At 39.6% G+C, this 21858-nt stretch overlaps 1 protein-coding gene and 1 pseudogene across 6 annotated transcripts in view; both read left to right on the top strand.

The window, feature by feature from the left end:
* SNCAIP (synuclein alpha interacting protein) overlaps positions 1 to 21858 on the top strand; it is a 147293-nt gene that overhangs the window by 53769 nt on the left and 71666 nt on the right. For all 6 annotated transcript variants that reach the window (XM_073010740.1, XM_073010739.1, XM_008014247.3 and 3 more), the window contains one exon: positions 20585 to 20687. In XM_073010740.1, the coding sequence (XP_072866841.1) occupies positions 20631 to 20687 (57 nt within the window). In that variant the 5' untranslated portion in view covers positions 20585 to 20630. The remainder of the gene's footprint in view (positions 1 to 20584; positions 20688 to 21858) is intronic.
* Positions 8697 to 9662, top strand: LOC140709921 (uncharacterized; annotated as a pseudogene).

Here is a 21858-nt window from a genome sequence, read left to right as displayed (position 1 = left end):
ACCTGTCTTCTACCCACCTGTGCCATTAGAAAGCTGTGTGACCATAGGCAAGTCACTGGGCCCTTCTAGATCTTTTTCCTCATTTGTAGACCTATACAATGGTGAGAGATAATCGTTAATTTTTTAAATATAGTGTTCAGTGCCTTTTCCCAGTGAAAGAAAACATGAAAAGAGTAATTGTTAAAAAGAGACATATATAAAACATTTGGGTAAGACTAGAGTTTGAACATAAAATGAATCTCAAAAGAATCTGCCATCTGTATTGGTGGTCTCTCTTCCCCTTGGCTTCCTGCCTACCTTGTTGCCCCCATGCCCCAACCCCTGTTTAATCTCATTTAGCTTATTTACTCATGTGAAATGTCCATGTTCTTTTTACTTTCTCCAGTTCTCTGTCTGGACTCTTTGGAACCATGAACCTTATTAATTTTTTTAGAATTGTGACCAGTTTTATGACATATGCTTTTCCCCAAAATGCCGTATGTCTTATGTTTATTTTTAAATAATTAGGCCATGATTTGTTTGGGAGTAAGACTTTTTCTATAGTACTGGTACAAAAAATGTGGGATACCTTCTATGGCTAAGCCAAACTTGACTTCTGATAGAAAGATCCCTCTGGCCAGGCATGGTGACTCACGCCTGTAATCCCTGCAATTTGGAAGGCTGAGGCAGGTGGATCATTTGAGGTCAGGAGTTTGAGACCAACCTGGCCAACATGGTGAAACCCTGTCTCTGCTAAAATTACAGAAATTAGCTGGGTGTGGTGACGTGTGCCTGTAATCCCAGCTACTTGGGAGGCGGAGACAGGAAAATCACTTGAGCCTGTGAGGCAGAGGTTGCAGTGAGCCGAGATCACACCACTGCATTCCAGTCTGGGCGGCAGAGTGAGACCCTGTCTCCATAAAAAAAGAAAAAGATCCCTGTTTGGTCACATGGTTTTATTCATTAATACTTTTCCATTTGTTCAAAATATTCTTGAGTGTCTTCTTTATGCCAATCTCTGTGCTGAGCACTGTGGGTTATGGTGAACAAGCCAGAGGATCTCATCGGGAGATGCAGACACATGGATAGATAATAATAGGAAGTTATGGTAAGTATATAGAGTGTCATTTGCTGGAGAATTTTTCACAGAGGAAGAGGCAGGTAGACAACCTAGACTTGAAGTCAGGTGTAAACTTAAAAGCTTCCTTAGGAGTTACTTCCTAAGTAACCCCTAAACTGAGTTTTTGAAAAGTTTAAAGGTTAAACAAGTGAGTTAGTCAGGGTCAAGTCAGCATAAACAGAAACCATTCTAAATATTTTAAACAGAGGAAAATTACAATAGAGAATTCGTTACTCCAATGCTGAAAGAGCTGAGACACCAAACTAAGCAAGATAAGGCAATCTTGATACTAGCAAAAGCAGGGAAGCCACCAGCTCCCCTAGGACTGAAAGGACAAAGGGAAAAGGTCTATTACCACCCACAAGGTAGGGCCACTAGCAAAGCTGGAATGATGTTCAGCTGCTGAACAGTTATAGGAGCTGATGACATAGAAGACACTGCCTGTGGCAGGGTAAGTATGTATGCATATGTGAGAAAGAGAGATAGAGAAAGACTAAGTCCCTTCTCCAAGCCCTCCAGTCTTCTGATTGAGTCTGCCATTGGCCAGATTTACCTGGAAACCAGTCAGTTGGCAAAGGAGCCTAGGAAATATCATTTCCTGAGAGAATACATCTGAGAGTAAACAGGCAAATGTTCATACCATTCATAGCCAAGTGAAAAGCCAAACGTTTGGGTGTTGGATGTCTCGGTGTGGTCATGAGAGGAGGAGGATGTATACAGAGGTATCAGCATAAGCCAAAGCACCAGGACAAGAAACAGCATGAGATATTCACAGAATCTCAGTCTGTATCATGAAGTTTCCAGTATGAGTCAGAGATTGATAGGAGCTGAATGTAGGCAGGCACCCAACATGAGAGGCTTCACTGAAAGGTTTTCAACAGTGAAGTGGCAAGCCTGTATTTGTATTTTAGGTCACTTTGACAGTTGAGTAGACTCCCAGAATGATTTTGAAGAAGCAAAAAATATGATTTATTTGCCTTTGTCTTGTCCTTCTGAGATTCATTCAAGCAAGAAACAATGAGAAGCAGCAGTAAGAAAATGGTAGGAAGGATGGAAAGCATAAAAATGATAGAAAGGATGGATGTACAGGTGAGGGAAAGGTGGGATCCAGGGATGGCACCCAAATCTCTCACCTCAGCTGAGGATGGTGGTGTTGTCAAGTAAGGTTAAGTTTGAGTTGGGAGTCTAAGGGACATCAAGCAGAGTTATCCAGAAGCAGATGGGATCTGTACACATAGGTATTCATGGGTGATTGAGAAGAGAAGTGAACCAAGACTTGACCATAGGGAGCAACAAATGTAAAGCCTTAAAAGAAAAAGAGAATATCAGACAGGTCCAGGTGTGACTGGATTTAGTGGTAGAAGATGATCTTGTTCTAAATCATTTTCAGAGGAAAAAGTAGTAGAAACTAAATTGTGCTGGGTTAGGAAGTAAAAGGAAGACAAGAAAGTAGCAATGGTAAATGTAGATGTGTCTTTTGAAGTTTGGATAAGACCAGAGAAAAGACGGGATGAAATGCAAAGTTGGGATGGGTTTCATTTGCAGGGTTGATGAGACTTGAGGATGTATGTAGTCGGGTTCGAAAAACCAGAGATGAGTTTCTTTAGAGGATAGAGTAGAGATAGAGACTAAGGGGCTCAGGGCTGGAGTCAGGCCTGGAGACACTTGGGGGAATTTCCCACAACTGTTTGCCAAGGAACTGCACTTATGCTGCAAAGACAGTGCATTTAGAATTCCAGTCTTGGCAAAGAAACCAGGTAGCACTTTCCCGTTTCAAGCAGAAAGCACCTGTATTACTGTGTGTGTGATTTTAGGAGATAAATAGTAGCAAAAACTAGCAGTTGTATAGCACTCTGCATCCTTCAAACTGGGCTCAGAGTTTCATTTGAATCCCATGATTGTCTCATAGCTGTGTGTGCATAAACTATATGTATACACACACACAAACACATACACATATATAAGTGTATACATACACACATAGGTCTATATATATTTTATTGTCTCTGAGAAACTCCTTATTAGAAACCTGACACACAGCAAATAGGACTTGCCAAACCTTTCATAATTCATACATGATTTAACCCAAGTCTTCTGACTTTGGAGTTGTAGGGTCATCTTTAACAGACTTTGCCGTTGCAATTAACAGACTTTGTCATTCTGATAGATTGGCCTAGAGATTGGCAAGTATATAGGCACTGTCCCCTTCACTTTACTTCCTGATTCCGTAGGCCTTTCAGCCTCAGACAGTCTGGGGGCCCCTCCTTTGGATCCCCTAGTGTTACAGGTAATAAGTGGTTTTGCTGAGTACCATAGAGTCAGTTTTCCTTGACGGCAGTTCCTCCCCTCCCAGCCTCCTATGTTCTGGCACGAGGCTTCCCCATATTCTGCCCACAATACTTTCCTATCTGGGGTTCTTCCTTTCCACACACAAGAAAAGGTGCCTCTGGAGCCCTCGTACTTGCAGAATTTTTCGTCACAGCCTGATTTTCAAATTCTGTCATCCTTCTCTGCTACCAGATTTCCAGTTTTTAAACCTAGTATATCCAGAAATCACATATTTCTCCCCATTTCTACTCAAGCCCATGCCACACAAACCTGGTGGGACTCCTGACTCTGTCATGTACCAGCTGGAGCTAACTGAGCAAGCGACTCAGCCTTAGTGAACCTAATGATACTTTGCAGTTATTATAAGGATTTCAAGAGATAACTTATTTGAAGGATCAAGCTTAGTGCCAGACTTAATAAATCTTAGCTCCCTTTTCCCATCAGAATGGCCTGGAGCTCTTATCCACATTTCCCAGCAGTTAGCACAGTAATATAATTAGCAACATTAGTATATCTAAAAGGCAATTACCATTTAATTGCTCTGGCCCCAGCCAGCCTGAAGTTTCTCTCCATTCACTTTTAATTTGGGGTTAGGGGTTTTTAGTCCTAGCCTGACTGGTCACAAAATCTGCCTTGGAGAGAATTGAAAATAGCTGTAGGCAGCCATTGATTACACAGTAAGAGATTTGGTAATTCCTTCCATTTTGTCCTATGTAACATATCAGTTTGCTCCTAGCCAGTGAACTAATCAGTTTCAAGCAGCATTTTTCTGAGAGTCAGTGAAGGATCATTTTTGGTCAGACCAGCTCTGATCTCAAGAAGGCAAGCACTCCCACAGATGCTCCACACTGATCTTCATTAAAATAAATTAGTGCCATTGTATGGATTCAGATTCAGAATCAAGTTTCAGCCATCCTTTCTTAGAAGACATTTATTTATATTACATACTCAATTTAAAGGAGCAAATGCCCTTCCCTCAGCCTGCGAAGTTTGTTTATCTTAGAGCTACTGTGAGAATATAATGCCCAAATGAAGGCAGTGTGTTTTATTTCTCCTCCTCTGACCCAACGTCGCATAAAGTAACAGCAGTCTCTAATCAAGAGGAACCCAATGTACTTTGAGATTTCCAATCAAAATCTTTAATATTCGAATGGCACATGTGCATTTGAGGAAACCTAGATTGCCTTAGGCCACACGGAAAGCATTTACATCTGAACCACTTTACATATGATTGCGAGCTAAAGCAGATTCTAAATAACTTTTAGCAGTTTGAGATTTGGAAAACAGCCTGGCCCATATAAATTGTCCCTTAATTCTTTTTCTGTTAAATCTTATGCCAAAGTAAATGGAAGCTGTAGAGAACCTTTGAACTCAGTTCTCAAAGAGCCTCGGTGAAGTTGGATTGGCAGAGCCTATGTTAGGTTTTCAAAGGAAGATTTTTTTTTTTTGTTCCCCCTTGAAGTGTCCACATCACAGTCACCTTCCTTGGCGAAGGACGCAGTCTTGCTTCCTGGACCTTCTTGGCTCTGAACCATGTATGTGCCTCTGAGAAATGGGCTTTCTGCTGTAAGGAACTCCTCAGCGGGACTCTTCAGGACCCTTGGGGTTGGCATCCAGGCTTCTTAGCTCCTTTGCTTCACGGTTCAGTCAGCTGCACTTTTCCTATTCTCTTTCCAAAAGAGCTATTGAATGCAAGAGCCCTGGGGTTCAATGCCACCTCTTCCTGCCAGTTAGAGCAAGTGGCTTCACTTTTCCAAGCTTCACTTTCCTTTTCTGTGAACTGGAGATTAAAAATAGAATGGTATATTTCAAAATAGCTAGAAGAGAAAAATTGTTATGTTCCCAACACTAAGAAAAATTACATGTTTGAGTTGATGGATATCCCAGTTACCCCAATCTGATTATTACACATTGTACACAGGTATCAAAATATTACATGTTTCCAAAATATATACAACTCATATATCAACAAAAAAATCTGTATGCTCAAAAAATAATAGTATGGCGCACATGGATCCCACACTTCTCTGAACATTTTGCTCTTGTACTCATAGCCATGCAATTTATTACATTGGATTACTTATTTTATCGATATCAATTAATAATTATTAAAATATAAATATATTTTATATTTCTTATACATGTATGTATGTAACAGAATGTAACATATATGACATGTATTGTACTTTAGTGTGTTCTTACTGCCAAATCATATGCCTCTAGAAGGCTGGGACAATTGCACCCTGTGTACCATCCCTAGAAGCCAGGCCATGCTGAGCACACAACTGCTTCTTAATAAACAGCTAATTAAGTGCAGTCTTATGAAGGTACCTGTTTATCCTTCTGTTTCTTACTTGTCAACAGAAAGTCTTATTCATCAGTTAAGCAAATATTCACAAAAATTAACTTTGTTCCCCTCATATTTTAATGTGTGCTGTTTCTCTAGTCTAGATATAACCCTGAAGGAAAAAATGGCACATATTTTTTGTCCTTTCTATCCTAATGCAAAGGAACATACGATATGTTTGCTGATTGTTTGTATAGCTTCATATAAGCTTTTTTTGATTTTGTAAAATATGTTTTTCTAATTGCTCCTCATATGCATGTAGAAAGTCAGTATTATTTGCTATAAATTGTTACTATTTGTGTAAATTTGAGAAATAGCATCACTTAGACAATTTCTCAATTTATCATGCCAAAATTGAATCTCAAACTCAAGTGGGCTGTATTCTGCCTGCTGTTTAGAGTTTTTCTTCACTACTCTACAGAGTTACTTCAGGCTTAGGGCTGGGCCTGGTGACTCATGCCTATAATCCTTGTGCCTTGGGAGGCTGAGGCAGGAGGATCACTTGAGACCAGGAGTTTGAGACGAGCCCGGGCCACATAGTGAGATCCTGTCTCTACAAAAAAAATTAAAAATTGACTGAACGTGATGATATGCTCCTGTAGTCCCAGTGGCTTGGGAGGCTGAAGTGGGAGGATCACTTGAGCCTAGGAGTTCAAGGTTGCAGTCAACTCTGATTAGATTTCTGTTATCCAACCTAGGTAACAGAGCAAGACCTTATCTCAAAAAAGAAAAAAAATTACTTCAGGTGGTCATCGTGCCTCTGCTTACACACTGCCAGTATAGGGGCTAACTACTGCTGAAAGAGCCTTTTTCCATTTCAAGCAAGTCATCTTGAGCTGGTGTACAGAATGCTTGAAGGTCTTCATGAGGTACAGAGGTGAAAACAACCATATTTATTACTGTCGTTGAAAGAGAAGGGAGAAGACAAATTGCCATTTAAAAACCTGTTTGACTTCTATATTATAAACTCAAATAAACTCTTCTCAGTGTGTTATATGTTGGGTGTACCAATTATAAATCATTAGAGGGAAATTGAGAAAAGTCAACAGGAATCTGCAATCTGACATGTGTGGAAAGGCAGTGACTGAGAACCGGTGGTTTGGGAATCAGTCCTACCTGGCTTTGATTCCTGTCATCATTAGTAGCTTTGAGCAATCTGCTTTACTCTCTGGTCTTCTGTTTCCTCATCCGTGAAGTGAGAGTGATATTAAAGATTAAATCAGGTTGGAATTGTAAAGCAAAACACCAACACAGTGTCTGGCTTAAGTTGGGGTTAAATAAATAATAACCAGCATTATTATTGTATTATTTTATTATTAGAACCACAGGGGTTTCTATTTGACTGATAATGGATGTTTCTTAAAAAAAAATGTGTGAGGACTCTAAGTTGACTATCTTAGTAGCAAATTAAAGGAAAAGGGGTTAATAGAAACTGTCAGTCCCCAGTCGCCACCTCCCCACAGTAGGGTTGTGCAGCCCAGCTTTTCCATCTGCTTACACAGCCATAAACCTCTTATCTAACATGCAGCACTAGGAGTTGTTCATACCCTTACTGAAAGGGCTGACCAATACCAAATACTGATCACATCTTTATGTAAATAAAACATCAGCTAATTTCTTATTCTAATCTGTATTTTTTTAGTCAGGCCAATGTTGTGTTTCTAAAACAGCTCTCCTCCAAAAAAGCTGTGATTTGCAGCATTTGCCAATTTCCATGGTGTAAATACTCCCAGCATGGCCACTTGTAAGCTCTTAACGTAAAGTCACTGAACACAGAGTTTGGAAGAGATGTGCACAGCTGTTCAAGTTGTTGCCACTCCATTACACCACTGGGCCAGGCTAAAGCTTATGTTTTGATAGTATAGGACAGGATGGTTGATGACAGCAAAACCTACAAGCAAATGCAGTCGAGGAAAAATAGTTTGTCCTAGAGTGGATCACTACACTATACTTGGATTCATCCAGAAAGTGAGTTCATGCCAGATTACTCGAGCAATGTATTTCAAGGCCATCTTTCTGTTCTAGTTCTGTACTCTCCAGTCATACTTAGAAGAGAAATATTTCCCTAGCCTCTTGTGCTGTAGGAAGGAAAATCTCCCTAATCACTTCTCAATTGTTTGAATGTTTCCTTAACCGATAGTTTAGATATTTGCTCCTGGACATAATCCCCATGTTTATAAAGATGTCTTCTTTTTCTCCCTCCTCTTTCCCTTCCCCCTCTCCCTCCCTTCTTCCTTCCTTCTTTATAACCACCCTTACTTCCTACAGAAGTATTTTCCACCATCTTTTGTATTTCTAACATCTCTACAAGATCATCAGAACAGGTAATAGTACTTCTGCTTTGCAAAATTGTAGAGAAACTAGAAAACTATTCTACTTGTATAAATCTCTATCATGTTATTACTCTCATTTTTAATTTGTCATTTTGTTATTTTGAAATCTTCATTGTTATTCAGACATCCCTTACTTTAACTTTCTTCCATGAGTGGAGTGGTATACTTTCAACCTCTGGCTACTTTTCTTTTGTGTCACAAATTTAATTTTATTCTCTCCATCATGGTTTTTGAAAACTGTATTATACTGTATCTAGGAAATCATATTACAGTACTGTAAATACATTTCTGAGAACTTTTAATTAAGTGATGATACCTAGCACTTTCTCATCATAGTCAAGTCCCTAGAGATGACAAAATAGAATCCTTTTGGGAAGCATTTCTGTTTTCAGCATCTCATCACTGGAGCAAGCAGAATTCTGTTACAGGCTTTGAACTGTTAGGGTGATATCAGTTGATGATTTTGTCAACATAGTGGATCTATTTAAAAATCCAGATTGTCTCACTAAGGACCTCTTAAAAGTTTTCCAAAAGCCTAGTGACAAACAGAAGAGAAAAAGACATTTGAGATAACAGTTCAGAATTTACCATGAAGCCCTCTGCAGACATGCTTGAGATCATCACTTGTACCATCCTAATCTTCGTGAGCATCTTTGGAAACTCATGTTTGTTTTATTCTACAAGAAGATGTATCACTGGGCATTTACAGACATCCTTTCTTCTAATTTTCAATCTTATTTTTGTCTACCTTATTAAAAACTTGGTGGTGAATGTTGTGAAAATTGTTTACTCTTCTGGTATCATGTTGGATTCAGCTGGCTGCAAAGTTCTGTGCTTTACATCAGCCCTGACAACTTCACTGGCCATCTGGTTCATGCTTTACCACTGGAAGCTTTACCAAATTGCCCACCCTTTGGGTGGGAATCTAAGCCTGGACCAACAGAAGCATTCCTTGAAGGTGGTGAAGATGGTTTCTGTACTTTGGGTGGCTGGTGTGGTGTATATATCCCAATTTTAATTCGTACTAGAAAACCAGAATTCTCAAATGCAGGAGATAATACAGATCCCTTGTCTACTAACAGGATGTACATGGATTGCCCAAGGTGTCTTTGGAAACAAGCAGGTAGAGTTTTTCTATGGGAAAATTTTTTTGGTTCTGATTGATATTCTTCCTTTAGTTATTTTAGTCTTTGTCTGTTTCTGGATGTCTTTCCTCTTTTCGGAGAGAAAGAAGATGACATATGGTGACATCTGGATTGGAGATGATGATTCAGAAACTGAAATCCTTAGAGGGGCCAAGTTCAGTATTTTATTAATGTTGCTGATCACTCCACTTTGGATTTCTCACTTTATCTTAGTCTATTTCTTGAAAGACTTGGCAGCATGCAGCTTTATTCCAGCTGTTCTTTCAGACCTCTCTTCAAGCTTCTCTGCTCTCAGTCCTTTCTTGCTTATGTTGGTTAATTACAAAATGAAGTTGGTGTCCTTCTGTGGTGCCAAAGAGGAAAAACCCACACCGCAGCCTACAAATGTTATTCTTTCTCCATATGCTTAATGGCAAAGAATTCAAGTTTAATCATTGGAAAAGAGACCCTGTCAGTGGAGAGTATAGCTTGAAGTTTTCATAGCGCTCATCAACAGTTTCTGAAAGGGCCTCTAGAAAACTGACTCCTCTTCAAAAATAGACTTCAGAGGAAACTGTGCAAGAAAATATATGAACATTAAGCTATTATATGTTAAAAAATAGTCATCACAACATTTTTTATTTAAGACAATACCAAGAGTTCTAGTGCAAAAATTACAAAGCAACGCAACAGTTTTCAATCTGGAAATGAATTCAACATAAACAATATATTATTTACTCTGTACAAGATATTGTGTTTAAAAAACAACATATTGATGAAACTGAAGATAATACTTCCTAGCTGAATTTTAAAGGTACACATAAATAATCTTATGTTGTTTTTGAAATACTTCCACACATATCAGAAGTGTGTTAGGTAGGTATGCAGCGTTCAGTTTTTGCACTTTTAGTATAGTACCTCAGCTATCATGGAAGCAGATTTTGTTAATCGTCTCTACCCTACATGTCTTTAGTAAAGTAGGGCTAAATGAAGCATTGGATTAAAGAATTAATACTTGCTAAGTCATACTCTATGTGTATGTATAGATGTGCAAATATTTGGTTGTTCAGACATTTAACTCACTATCCTTGCTTAATCATCTAAATATATATTAAACTATATACTCTTCTTCAGAAAAAAAAGATATTTATTTTATAGGGAATTTATCTCCTTTTGGTTATCAAATTGGTACATTTACAGATCGGAAGAACTTATAAAACCTTCATAATAATTTGATCTCTGGATTTGGAGCCAATAAAAATAAGCACATTGTAATTCTAATTACAAATATATGGCTGGGTTTTTCTTTTTCTCAGTTAGCTGGGTTAGCTGTTTGGGCTGCTTTTGATACAGTGAGTAATTATGTTCAATATCTTCACATATATTTATGTAAGCATTGATTTTCAAGCAAATTCTTAGTAGATTTTTGCTTTTTATTTTTTTCATTTTTCTTCTGTGTTAACAGGCCTGGGATTTATTATACTGTCGTTCTAGTGAATAGATGTCCCCAAATTGAGACCTCGGTTCTAAAAAGGCAGCATTGAAAATTATAAAACTGGACCTCATTAACAGAAGACACTAAGAACATCTTTGTAGCCATGAAATGCTATAGAGAAAGGAAGTTTTAAAGTAGCCAAGACCCAAATTGTGTAAAGTTGTGTGTGCCAATGTCTGTGTCTTGTATAGCACAACAAATTGGAAAAAAATAATAATAATAAAAAGACAGACCTAAGACCCTCTGAGATTGCTGGGTGGTCTTCATGGGAAATGCTTAATTGAGTCCACTGAGGCAGCTTAATCAAAAGGGCACTAGGCATGAATCCTGTATAATGAAGTTAACATCTGGATAGACGTGGCATGTGGGGAAGAGGTCACTGTCTTTAATTAAGTGCAGATGTAGCCAAAGCTGAGAATAGCCACTAGCTTAGGTAGTGGTTCTAAAATGTGATTCTGGGACCAGCGAATCAGCATCACCTGAGAACTTCTTACAAATGCAAATTATTAGGCACCACATTGACCTACTGAATCAGAAAGTCTGGGATTTGGACCCAGCAGTCTGTTTTAATAAGCCATCTGAGTGACTCTCATGCACTCTAAAGTTTGGGAATAACTCATCTAGGATTGCTCCAAAGTTTAATCCTCATGAACAATCAGAATGAAGTCAAGATAACTGACTGAAGATGTAGTCTTCAATGATCCCATGCATGCTGCTTTGTGTCTGCTTCTCTTTAAAATGGCAATCAGGATTGTGATCTGTGTTCCATACATACTCAATAATAATTTCCAAACACATCCACTGCAGAAATTAAGTAATCTTTGCAAAATCAAAAATAAAGCATAACCATTTCAGGTGAGACAAAAATTTGGAACTTGGATTTGGATAGTTTCCTGTACATAACTGAGTAAGGGCTCCAGTTCCCAGATTATTCCATAGTTACCTTCCAGAAGCCAGTGCAAGACACGGTTGGTTGGCTTAAGCCCATGTTCAACTTCTCAGTGCTAGAAATGTTTTCTTTTTCTTTCCAGATATTTTCTTCTTGTTTGGACCTCATTAGGTCATAGTTTTGTCCTTGTGGAGTTGATAAGTTTTCATTTACAACAGGGAACAAATCATATGTTCACTGAATGAACAATATTCCAGTTCTCTTTTAAAAATTAGTTGGATTTTAACTCTCTTGCTCCCTCTTTTCTCTCCCTTAACCTCCAATTTCACTCAAGTTCCTGGTGGGATTATGATGACATATGATAGGGGAATTCAACAGAGATAGTCATGGCAGCTCTCTGAAGAGGTGTAAAATTGTTTAGGACTGTCCTGAGGTCCTGGTTTAGTTTCACGGGTGTTTGTCAATGCCATCTCAGACTACACAAAATCTTTTGAGGTGGGAGGCCATCTATTCTTCCTTCACAATGCAGGATTCTGATCTTCTTCTCTCAGAGGACTTCTATTTGAACAATTTCTTGCTGAGGTGGGTGTGATTTCACAAAGCAGCCCATTCCATTAAAGCCCGTTTGAAATACCATAATTACAAAGTATTTACTGAGATTGATATCTCTGATATTTCCTCCAAGATTTACCCTTGAAGTTAAATCCTCCTTTTACCTGTGGGATCTTTAGATTCTTAGAGAGGAAAGCTTTTTTCTCTTCACCAAGTTAGGTATTTCCTTAGCTGTATTGCATAAGACAGTTTCTCAACCACCGGTTCTCTTGGCTTCCTTACTCTGTCTTGGTATATTCCAGATAACCTGTGGCTTTTTAAAGAAGTAACACCCAGAACTGAATACAATATATTTTTTCTTTGTGTATGTATATGCATGTGTGTTTGCATGTATTTTTTTCTATTATACATTCTTTTATCTTTTTCTGCACAGCTCCTGTGAGCATGGATTCTTTCCTTCTTCCAAAAAGAATTTTAAGTGTTCAACTCATTTTAAAATCACACACACGAGAGAGGGGTGGGATGGAGACAGATAGACAGACAGGGAGAGAGAGACGGAGAGGGAGAGGGAGAGAGACAGAGAGAGAGAGACCAGATTTAAAGGTATATAAAATATGTATATCTGCCCTAGGCTTAAAAACTAAGGTCTCTCCAAACTCTCAAGTTCAGGTATATGTTAGTTTGTTCTCAATATTTGGATTTGAGAAACCATAAAATGACCCACAAATCACTTGCAAGAATTTTAATGTATAAATTAAAGGGCAAAACTACAAAAAGACCAATCCTTGTAGGGATTTTTCAGAGAAATCCTGATCTCTAGAATCAAGTTTTCTAAAACAGTGCCTAAAACAGTGCCATCTTCCTTGCCTTTTTAATAAGACATTAAAAAGGATGCTTATAATCCAATTTTCTTTGAAGGTGAAGTTGAAGATTTAAACCAACTGACTATGGAATATGTTGCCTTATAGACTAGTTCAGGGAGATCTGTGGGTAAGGTGTGTTAGAGACACAAAGTCTATACACGTTTTGTTAATGATGATGATGATGTCTACCATTTCTGTTTAATCTCTCCTGGAAAGAAGGGTAACTCATTTGGAGTTAGGTTCATGAACATCCAAGCATTACAATTCAGGGCTAAAGATGTCTGGAATTCTGACCTAGATGGTTCAAAGACATACCCATGATTCAGAGCAGTCCAGGGCAAATCAGAAGAACACTAGACTGGTTAGCAGGAAATGATTTGTGTTAGCTGGCTTTGCCTCTACTTAGTAGTGCATAACCTTAGACAGAATATTCCTGAGGTTTGCCATCTGTGAAATATAAAAGATATGATTGCAAATTACAAATTATGGTGCATCCCTTCTGCCTCCATCACTGGTTGCAATAAATAAATTCAGCTAAAAAATGCTGAAGATGATTCTTAAAAATGAAACGTTTGACACAGAGACAGTGTTGCTTTACCATTGTTATTTTGGTAAGTTGAAGTAGGAGAGAAAAATACTAGACTTAAAATCAGAAACCCTGGCTCTGTGAATTTGAGGCAATTACAGAACCTCTCTGAGCCTTGGTTTCCTTATTTCCACAAAAGAAATTAAGACTTTCGTCTCCCAACATCTGTGTGAGACTAAGTAAGCAAGTGTATGTAATAGCACCCAGTCCTAAATCTTGATGCAGAGTTTTCTTCACAACTTTTTCTGTGGGTGTTTCCTTCAGGACAGCAAGGAAGAAATGTAGGCTCTCCTCTAGGAGCTGGAGCAGGATCAGTATATTACATTGAAGTCCCTTGTTTGATATCAAACATTCACTTGTATTTTTACAAACATGCCAGAAATTTGATATTCCAAGATGTGCTCTGTGTACTCTCTGGCTTTGGAAATACTCCCCTGACAATCCCTATTTATCACCCTACCCTCACCCTCACCCTTCAAGACCCCTTTGTAGAAGCAAAAATACAGCAATCAATGCTAAATCAATGTTATGCATCTTTCTGGACATTCTGTTCCAGAATTCTCATTTCCAGGCCTGTTCCCATACTGAAAGCACAGACAACTGGAACACTTCCTCCTGCCCCCAACCACTCCCTCCCCATTCACACCTCCATCCTTCTGCTTTCAGTTTTGCCAGGCTGACTTTCTTTATCTCCAAAGTCTAGATTGGGTGCCTCCGCCTGGTGTGTATTTATTGGTCTTGGCCAGCACCACATGATATTGTAATAGCATGCCTTCTTGTTTGTCTCCCCTGGTACTATATACTCCATCCTGGTGTGGAGATTAGTGTAGGTCTTATCCACCACATGCATCCAGAATATTCCAGAAATGAAGAAGTGAATAAAGTTCACAGGGCTTGTGCTTTTTCTTTGTTCCTCATGTGTACTTCTTGGCTCTCCTTCAGTTGCCTCTTTCCAGTAGAAATTTCTTGCCTCTATCATTTTTCTGCTTCAAGATGAGGCATTTACTGACTGCCATGCTTCTGGCCACTGTTGAATCAAAGAGTGAAAGAAACCAAATCCAACATTTGGAATGAGTTGCTTCCTTGCCAGCCAAGCTACTGAGCCAACTGGGGACAACATTTCTACCCAGACCTTCCAGTACTTATTTTGTGATAATTTTAAGATTTTATATTGAAGAAAGTAAGCCCAATATTGATGTCCAGGCTTTCAAATTGAAAATTTTTCCCCGTACAAATTTGGCAGGCATGCGTGTGTGTGTGTGTGTGTGTGTGTGTGTGTGTGTGTGTATGTGTGTATAGGAGTGCAGGAGTGCAGGGAGGGGCTGTGTTTTCCCAAGTGCTGGTATATTAAAGGGTAAAGAAATAAGTTGTAATGCAAATCCGTTGAAGTTACCTCATCACCAAATGTACTCTGCTCATTTATTTTGACAAGTCCAGCTTACTTTTAATTACCAGGCCTCATAGTATACTGGTAAATGGAGCAATAGCGACTTTGGCAGAAAAGAAGAAATCTGTGTAACATGAGCCTTCAGAATGAGTCCAAGCTGACTCCTTGTAAAATGGAGTGAGGCAATACATTTTTAAAAAATTTTCAGTAGAGCAATTTATATGATATGTGACTGTAGTCACAAATCAATGAGCCTTTTATGAGCCAAGCACATCAGAATGCGTACAATAAAATGAGTGTAGTTTCTCAAGGAAATTTTGTTGGCTACTATAAGCTTTTTCCAGTGATGCTGCCATTATGCAACAGATTTTTGGAAGTCTTCATTTGGAATTATTTTCAAAGTCAATTTTCAAGTCACAACAAAAAAAAGTAAAAATATCACCTGAATATCATAATACTGGGGTAGCAAGGAGGCTATTTTTTAAATTGCTTGTCTATGTTTTTATTATGCAGTTTGGTTCTCAGTTATTTTGAGCTCTCTCTCAAAAGGTAATTTCCATGGAAGGTAGCAGTTGGGCCATCGCTGAGGTCACTCATGAGAAGGTGACATGGTGTTGATAGACCCATTAGGGGCATAAGCCCCTCACACACACTTTAATAGGCACTGGAGGGACTTCTGTTCTTGGCAGTTTATCAAAACTCTGTGAGAGTAGGAAGAGTCCTACAAACATTGAGTATAGTTGATGCTGTTTGTTTTGTTCTTTATCTCTGAAAGCCGAGCATCAGTTTGGAGTTTGAGTAAGGTTTGTCCCAGTGCCGTGGGCACATCCAAAGAAGGGAGCCAAGCTGTCATTAGCAGCTTCTGCACAGCATATAGTTCCCAGCAGCCCGGCCCTGTGTCCTCACATTCTAATCTGTTTCTTCTTTCCCTCTCTATCAGTTTTCCTACCCAGATTGGGAGAGCTACACCACTGAAAAATGTTTCCTTTATCTTTCTCTACTCACCCTCCCTGACATCTCACCTCTCCCCACTTCAAAAAAAAAAAAAATTTAAACACATAACACACCTGCCTAAATAAATAACAAATTAAAACTTGCCAATGCCAGTAAAAAGAAATGGGATGATTTCAATCAGTGTACAATACTCATGGTAGACAGATCTTGAAAGAGGTGTGCTGTGGGGAGAGGGTCTTACATGCAGAAGAAAGCCCTTGGAAGGCCTTAGAGAACCTGGGAGCAAGTGATTGTAGCTTGTAGGGTCAGGGCTGATGGCATGGGGGAGAAATTCAGATTCACAAATGACTAGGTCCTGAGATCCAAAAGGGGCCTAGGGCCAACTATGATACATAGCAATAAAAATCCTATGGTGTGATCTTGGCTTATTGCAACCTCCACCTCCCGGGTTCAAGTGATTCTCCTGCCTCAGCCTCCTGAGTGTCTGGGACTACAGGCACCCGCCACCATGCCTGGCTAATGTTCTGCATTTTTAGCAGAGACAGGGTTTCATCGTGTTAGCCAGGATGGTCTCCTGACCTCATGATCCACCCACCTCGGCCTCCCAAAGTGCTGGGATTACAGGTGTGAGTCACCGCGCCCAACCCTACATAAAGGATTTTAAGCTGACCTGCCCTTTCTGGAAAGCGTAAAAAATGTATTTTGCTTAGGTATAAACCCACTCTTGTTGGCCTCAATAAGGTTGGCTCTCTTGCCTCCAAGCTGCCGGTTTGGGCCAGACAGAGGATGGCTTCAGGACTTTTTCTGGGTTTGCACTTGGCACGGCTTCCTCCCTTCCCCTGGAGTCACAGCAGTGAAGTGTCACCATGTAAATCCACACCCATCACAACAAAGCAAGAAGAACCCTTCCTTCCTCCAGTTGTAAAGTGAAGGAAACATAATCCCTACCTCGTAACATTTTATTATGTTTGCAAAGGTTTTCTTTTCCTGGTACTAAGAGATAAAATGGACATTCTGTGAAAGCACAAGTTGTGATATGCCAATAGTTTATTTGTAGGAAATTTTATTTTGTTGCTGTTGTGGTATGAGAATTTAAAATGATCTTAGAATACAAATTAAGTCTTAGAATACAAATGAAGTAAACATTTTTGTCAGGAGACACCAATACAAAATTGGGGGTAATGGTTGTACTTATTGTTTAATACTGAGTTCCTTTGAAGGGTTGAATATTCAGATGTCCCCAAGGCATGTTGGTGAGTAGAGCAGCCTCGGAGGGGCTCCCGGAAAATGGGGAGCACAGGCCCCATGGACAGGTAGGAGCAGCTGCCACTCAGCTCTAGCCAGTTGTTGCCATGGGGACTGCAGACCCTTGTTGCCAGAGCTTCAGGTATTTAAAGCAAAGCCAGAATTCCAAAATTTTATGTGAAATCACCCAAGGTCTGCAAGTTGGCAACTGATTCAATTTTTTTTTTTTTTTAACACTGTTGGGGTCAAACAAATCACATCTGTGGGCCAGATTCAGCTCACAGGCCTCCAACGCATGCCCTCTGTAGCTGTGCTTTCTGTTAGAGCACGTTTGCCATGGATCTGAAAGAAGACTTACTGGTTTCCATAGTGGTTTGGTGTGCATAGTGGGAGGTGTCAGAAGAGCAGGATGAGAAAAGCAACCACAGTTCACCTCAGTGTCCTTATCATATTTGATCAGCAGCTACTCTAACCTGACCTTGTTGCTTCCTATCTTGTCACTGATTACTTCGAAAAAGTGTGTGAGAGTGCCAGAGGCTTGGTGGAAGGGCAGATGAGAGAAGAGGTGGCATCATATTGGCCACTGGGACAACTGCAGACTCATTCTTACCTGTAAAGAAACAGTTAATGTTGGGGAATGTAGTCAGGATTGGAAAACCATGGGGATTTCTGCACATTATAATTGAGAATGTAAATATTCTTTTTGTTTGTTTGTTTGTTTTTGTTTTTATTGAGACGGAGTCGCGCTCTGTCGCCCAGGCTGGAGTGCAGTGGCCGGATCTCAGCTCACTGCAAGCTCCGCCTCCCGGGTTTACGCCATTCTCCTGCCTCAGCCTCCCGAGTAGCTGGGACTACAGGCGCCCGCCACCTCGCCCGGCTAGTTTTTTGTATTTTTTTAGTAGAGACGAGGTTTCACTGTGTTAGCCAGGATGGTCTTGATCTCCTGACCTCGTGATCCGCCCGTCTCAGCCTCCCAAAGTGCTGGGATTACAGGCGTGAGCCACCGCGCCCGGCCAAGAATGTAAATATTCTTAAAGTGGCACCCTGAAAGAGACAAGCCTTGAAACCAGACAAAAGAAATTGGGTCATAAACAGAATGAGACATCTTAAAGGAGATAGCATGTGGAGGCCTGCTGGGAAGTAGAGGCAAACTCCAGATGCCTGGGAGTCTTAGTCTAAGGTGGGGTCATCCAACCCACAGAAATAAATATGGGCAGTGGCCCAAGGCTTCCTATAATGAGCTGCACCTGTTGTAAGTCTTGTGTTCTTGCTATAGAATCAGGAACCTCACTACCATCCTGCAAGCTTAAATAGAAAGATTCCTGCTGTGATGTCATGAGTTATTATCCGTTGGTTATATTCTATTGGAATGGCTATACTCAACTGGATATTGCTGTCTGTACTGTTGGAGCACCTCAAACAGGGGTGCAACGGTTATTCATTAATTTGATTAATTAAGACACGTTCATCCACATTTTATAGTTTCATTTATTTAAAAATCCATTTGGTCCCCAGCTCCGATGCATGTTTCTCTGCTTAATCTCCGCATATTTCCATGTTCCTGCTGATGTTTGTACCATATCCTGACACCCAGCATCCTCTTTCTGTTGTTCACCAAGGCCGTGGGAACACAGTCTGTAAATCAATAGTTCATCGCTGAGTACAGATTTAGTGAAAAGAAATTAGATTGGATTTGGATCTAGTGAACGTGCTAGTATCCAAAGAGTCTGGATGGTATCAGAATCCATCACAGTAGAAGAGAATGTTGTTTTGAGTAATTTCCAAGCAGAGTTTGTATATTTTCCTCTGAAAATTTTTGTGAATTGAAGAAAAGTGACATTTTTATACCAAGCAATTTGTTTGATAACCATTTTCAGATTTCTACAAATAATAAAATTTCTGATTTTAAGTACTTTTTACCAATACAAGTTGCTTTTCTTTTCATTGTAAGCCTTACTGTGATTTCAGAAGAATTTTTAACATTTGCTAAATGGGTAATCTCATTTAAACATAGAAGTAACATCCTAATTCCTTCTTGGATGGACTCTGTATCTATTGTAATTAGGACTGTAAAAATGGTATATACATATGGGAAAAAAAGGAGAAGAACAGGAAAATTAAATCAAATGATGGGTTTGAGGTAAGGGATGGCAAGTTTTTTTTCTGTTTATCATAATTATACTATTTGTAGAGCTTAAAAAAGAAAGAATGGCCCAACATTAGGGAAAAAAATGCCTTCAGAACAAATTTCCTTTTAAAAAGTAGGTCTTTTAAAACACTTTCAATCTTTTATCAGGAAGCCCATTTTTTTCAGCCTAGAGATATTTTCACTTTCCAGTAATGCAGTCCTTACTGTTTAGCAAGGTACACCTTGATCAGAGAATCAAAGAGGGCAAAATGAATTATTTCAGATACTCAAATCTGGGTACGTAAGATAACTTTTACAATAAGAAAGACAAGTTGCAGGAAGCAGAAGCTCATTTTGCTATCTGAGAGTTGGCGCTGCAGAAGATAACTGCACACCAAAGCGCCGTCAGGAGATCTGTATTTCTGCTCTTGACATCTGTAGGTGCCGCTGCCACCGCTGATGGGAATGATGATAAGTGATGGGAAAATGAAGTGGGAGGTGATGTATCTTACTGTGACAGATTTAAAGGATTGCCCCAGGCAGCTCTGAGGCAAGAGCTGACTGAAGCATTCTGGGGCCTGTATCAGGTCACTCTGGCACTGTCAGGCAAAGCTGTTTGAAGCAGAGGGCAGTGCAATAACTCTGGGGTTTAAATCTGCACTTAGATCCTCTTTCTTTCTTCCTTTTTGAAGGGTGAACTGGAGGTTGTGCTACAAATTCTAAAATATCCATTACTCTTGGTTAGTGGTATCTGTCTTGTGTTGTTCCTGTGGAGATCCAGTATTTATTGCTCCATGTACAACACCCAAGGATATGCCCACAGGAAACATTTGAAAATGGCTTTCCTAAGATTTCTAGGCTGGCTCCCCATTTCCCAAAGCCCCGCCTTTTTCCCTGACTGTGGTAAGAGTTGGTGTGAATTCTAATATTGATACTAGGGTGTGAATTCTAATATTGATGCTAGGGGGAGATTCTGACCCAAGTTACTGCTCTGGCAAAGACAAACAGGCACATATCAAATAAAGCAAAGGACTTTGGGTACCCACTGGGGAGTCACACTGGGGACCATGGAGACACTGTGTTTGCTGCTTCTGGAAAGCCAGGCTGTGGACAGTTGAAGGGAGGAAATGTGCTCCAAGGCAACGCTAGCACCCAATAACCCTTCTCATCTTATTTGTTTAAATATAGACATTATTTTTGGTTGTAAAACAGCTAAATTTTTTTGCCTTTGTTTTCTGCTTCTGTCTCGTTCAGGAATTTATAAGTATTTGACCATACTCAAAATGTGCAAGGAAGAATAATGGAAGCCCCTGAATACCTTGATTTGGATGAAATTGACTTTAGTGATGACATATCTGTAAGTATTACTGTATGCAAGAAATGCTTTCAAGATAATCTGCCTTCAACTTCATAGCCTACTTTCTCCATTATAGTCTATATGTCCTCAACTTTTCTGACTACATTTAGAAATTCACAGTAGAAATCCTGTGTGACAGACTCAGTGTGGTTTTGGGGGATCTCTTAGACCAAGAAGTGAATCTTACCAAAGTGTGTGTTTTGGAAGATGAGTCATTTAACTTCACTGAGCCTTTCATTCCTAATGTCTTCCAATGTTGTCAAAACTATTGATTGAATATACTTATAAAATGTAGCCACTTTCATAGAGTTAATTCCAAATTCTCTTGTGTGGCTGGCTATTCCACAGCCAGCGTTTTCTAGAGTTCACAGGGACACTGACTAAAGAATAGCCAAGTTGGAATTTATTAATTGATGAACAATAAAAGGAATCTTTCCAATCACTGTAGATATCAAAGCACAGATTGTAAGCTTGTTGGGAATATTAAGGAAAATTCTTGCAGCGATAAGAACTGGACTAGCTGACCTTTGAGGTCCTGCTTAATCCTGTAATGTTGTGGGCTGATGAGTCTCTTAATTCGCTAACAGCCACAAACTTCCTACTGCTTAAATCAGGGCTGCTTGGAATGGATTGTTTACGTGCATCTTGCTTTGAGCTGCTTGTGCCTTTTCCGGGACCACATAATCAATTCTGCTGCACTAGCAAACATGTTGGCCTGGAGTGCCCCAGCAAAACTGGCTAACTCTCAGAGTATGTGATGAGAAGGTTGCTGTTTCTGAGCTAGCCATATACCTTTACTTTCCAGGACCCTCAAGTTCACAACTTGTAACCTTATCTTCCATGGATCTCTCAGGGCATGGAGCTTTGGGTCACCACTCAAAGTCTCTACTTTAAAATTGCCTCAAAATGGTGAACTTACTTTATCATGCCTCTGGCAGTGATTTATTCATCTATTTTACACCTTGCCTTGAAGTAAAATGTGAATACTGTACACATGAATTGGATTACTGGGAAGAGTTTGATAAATCACCTATTTTATACAACCTTGGGTGAGTCTTTTTTGTGTGTGTACCAGAGAAATGTGAATTCAACATTTGCCTATTTCAGCTTCCAGACAATTTTTATTAGTCCTCATTAAAACCAATGTAAAGTGAGCTTCTTCCTTCCCATG

This window comes from Chlorocebus sabaeus, chromosome 23 (genome assembly GCF_047675955.1).
Source record: "Chlorocebus sabaeus isolate Y175 chromosome 23, mChlSab1.0.hap1, whole genome shotgun sequence".
In the NCBI taxonomy this organism is placed as follows: domain Eukaryota; kingdom Metazoa; phylum Chordata; class Mammalia; order Primates; family Cercopithecidae; genus Chlorocebus; species Chlorocebus sabaeus.
The sequence above is the reverse complement of the archived record's forward strand: the minus strand, read 5'-3'. Positions and strand labels throughout refer to the sequence as shown.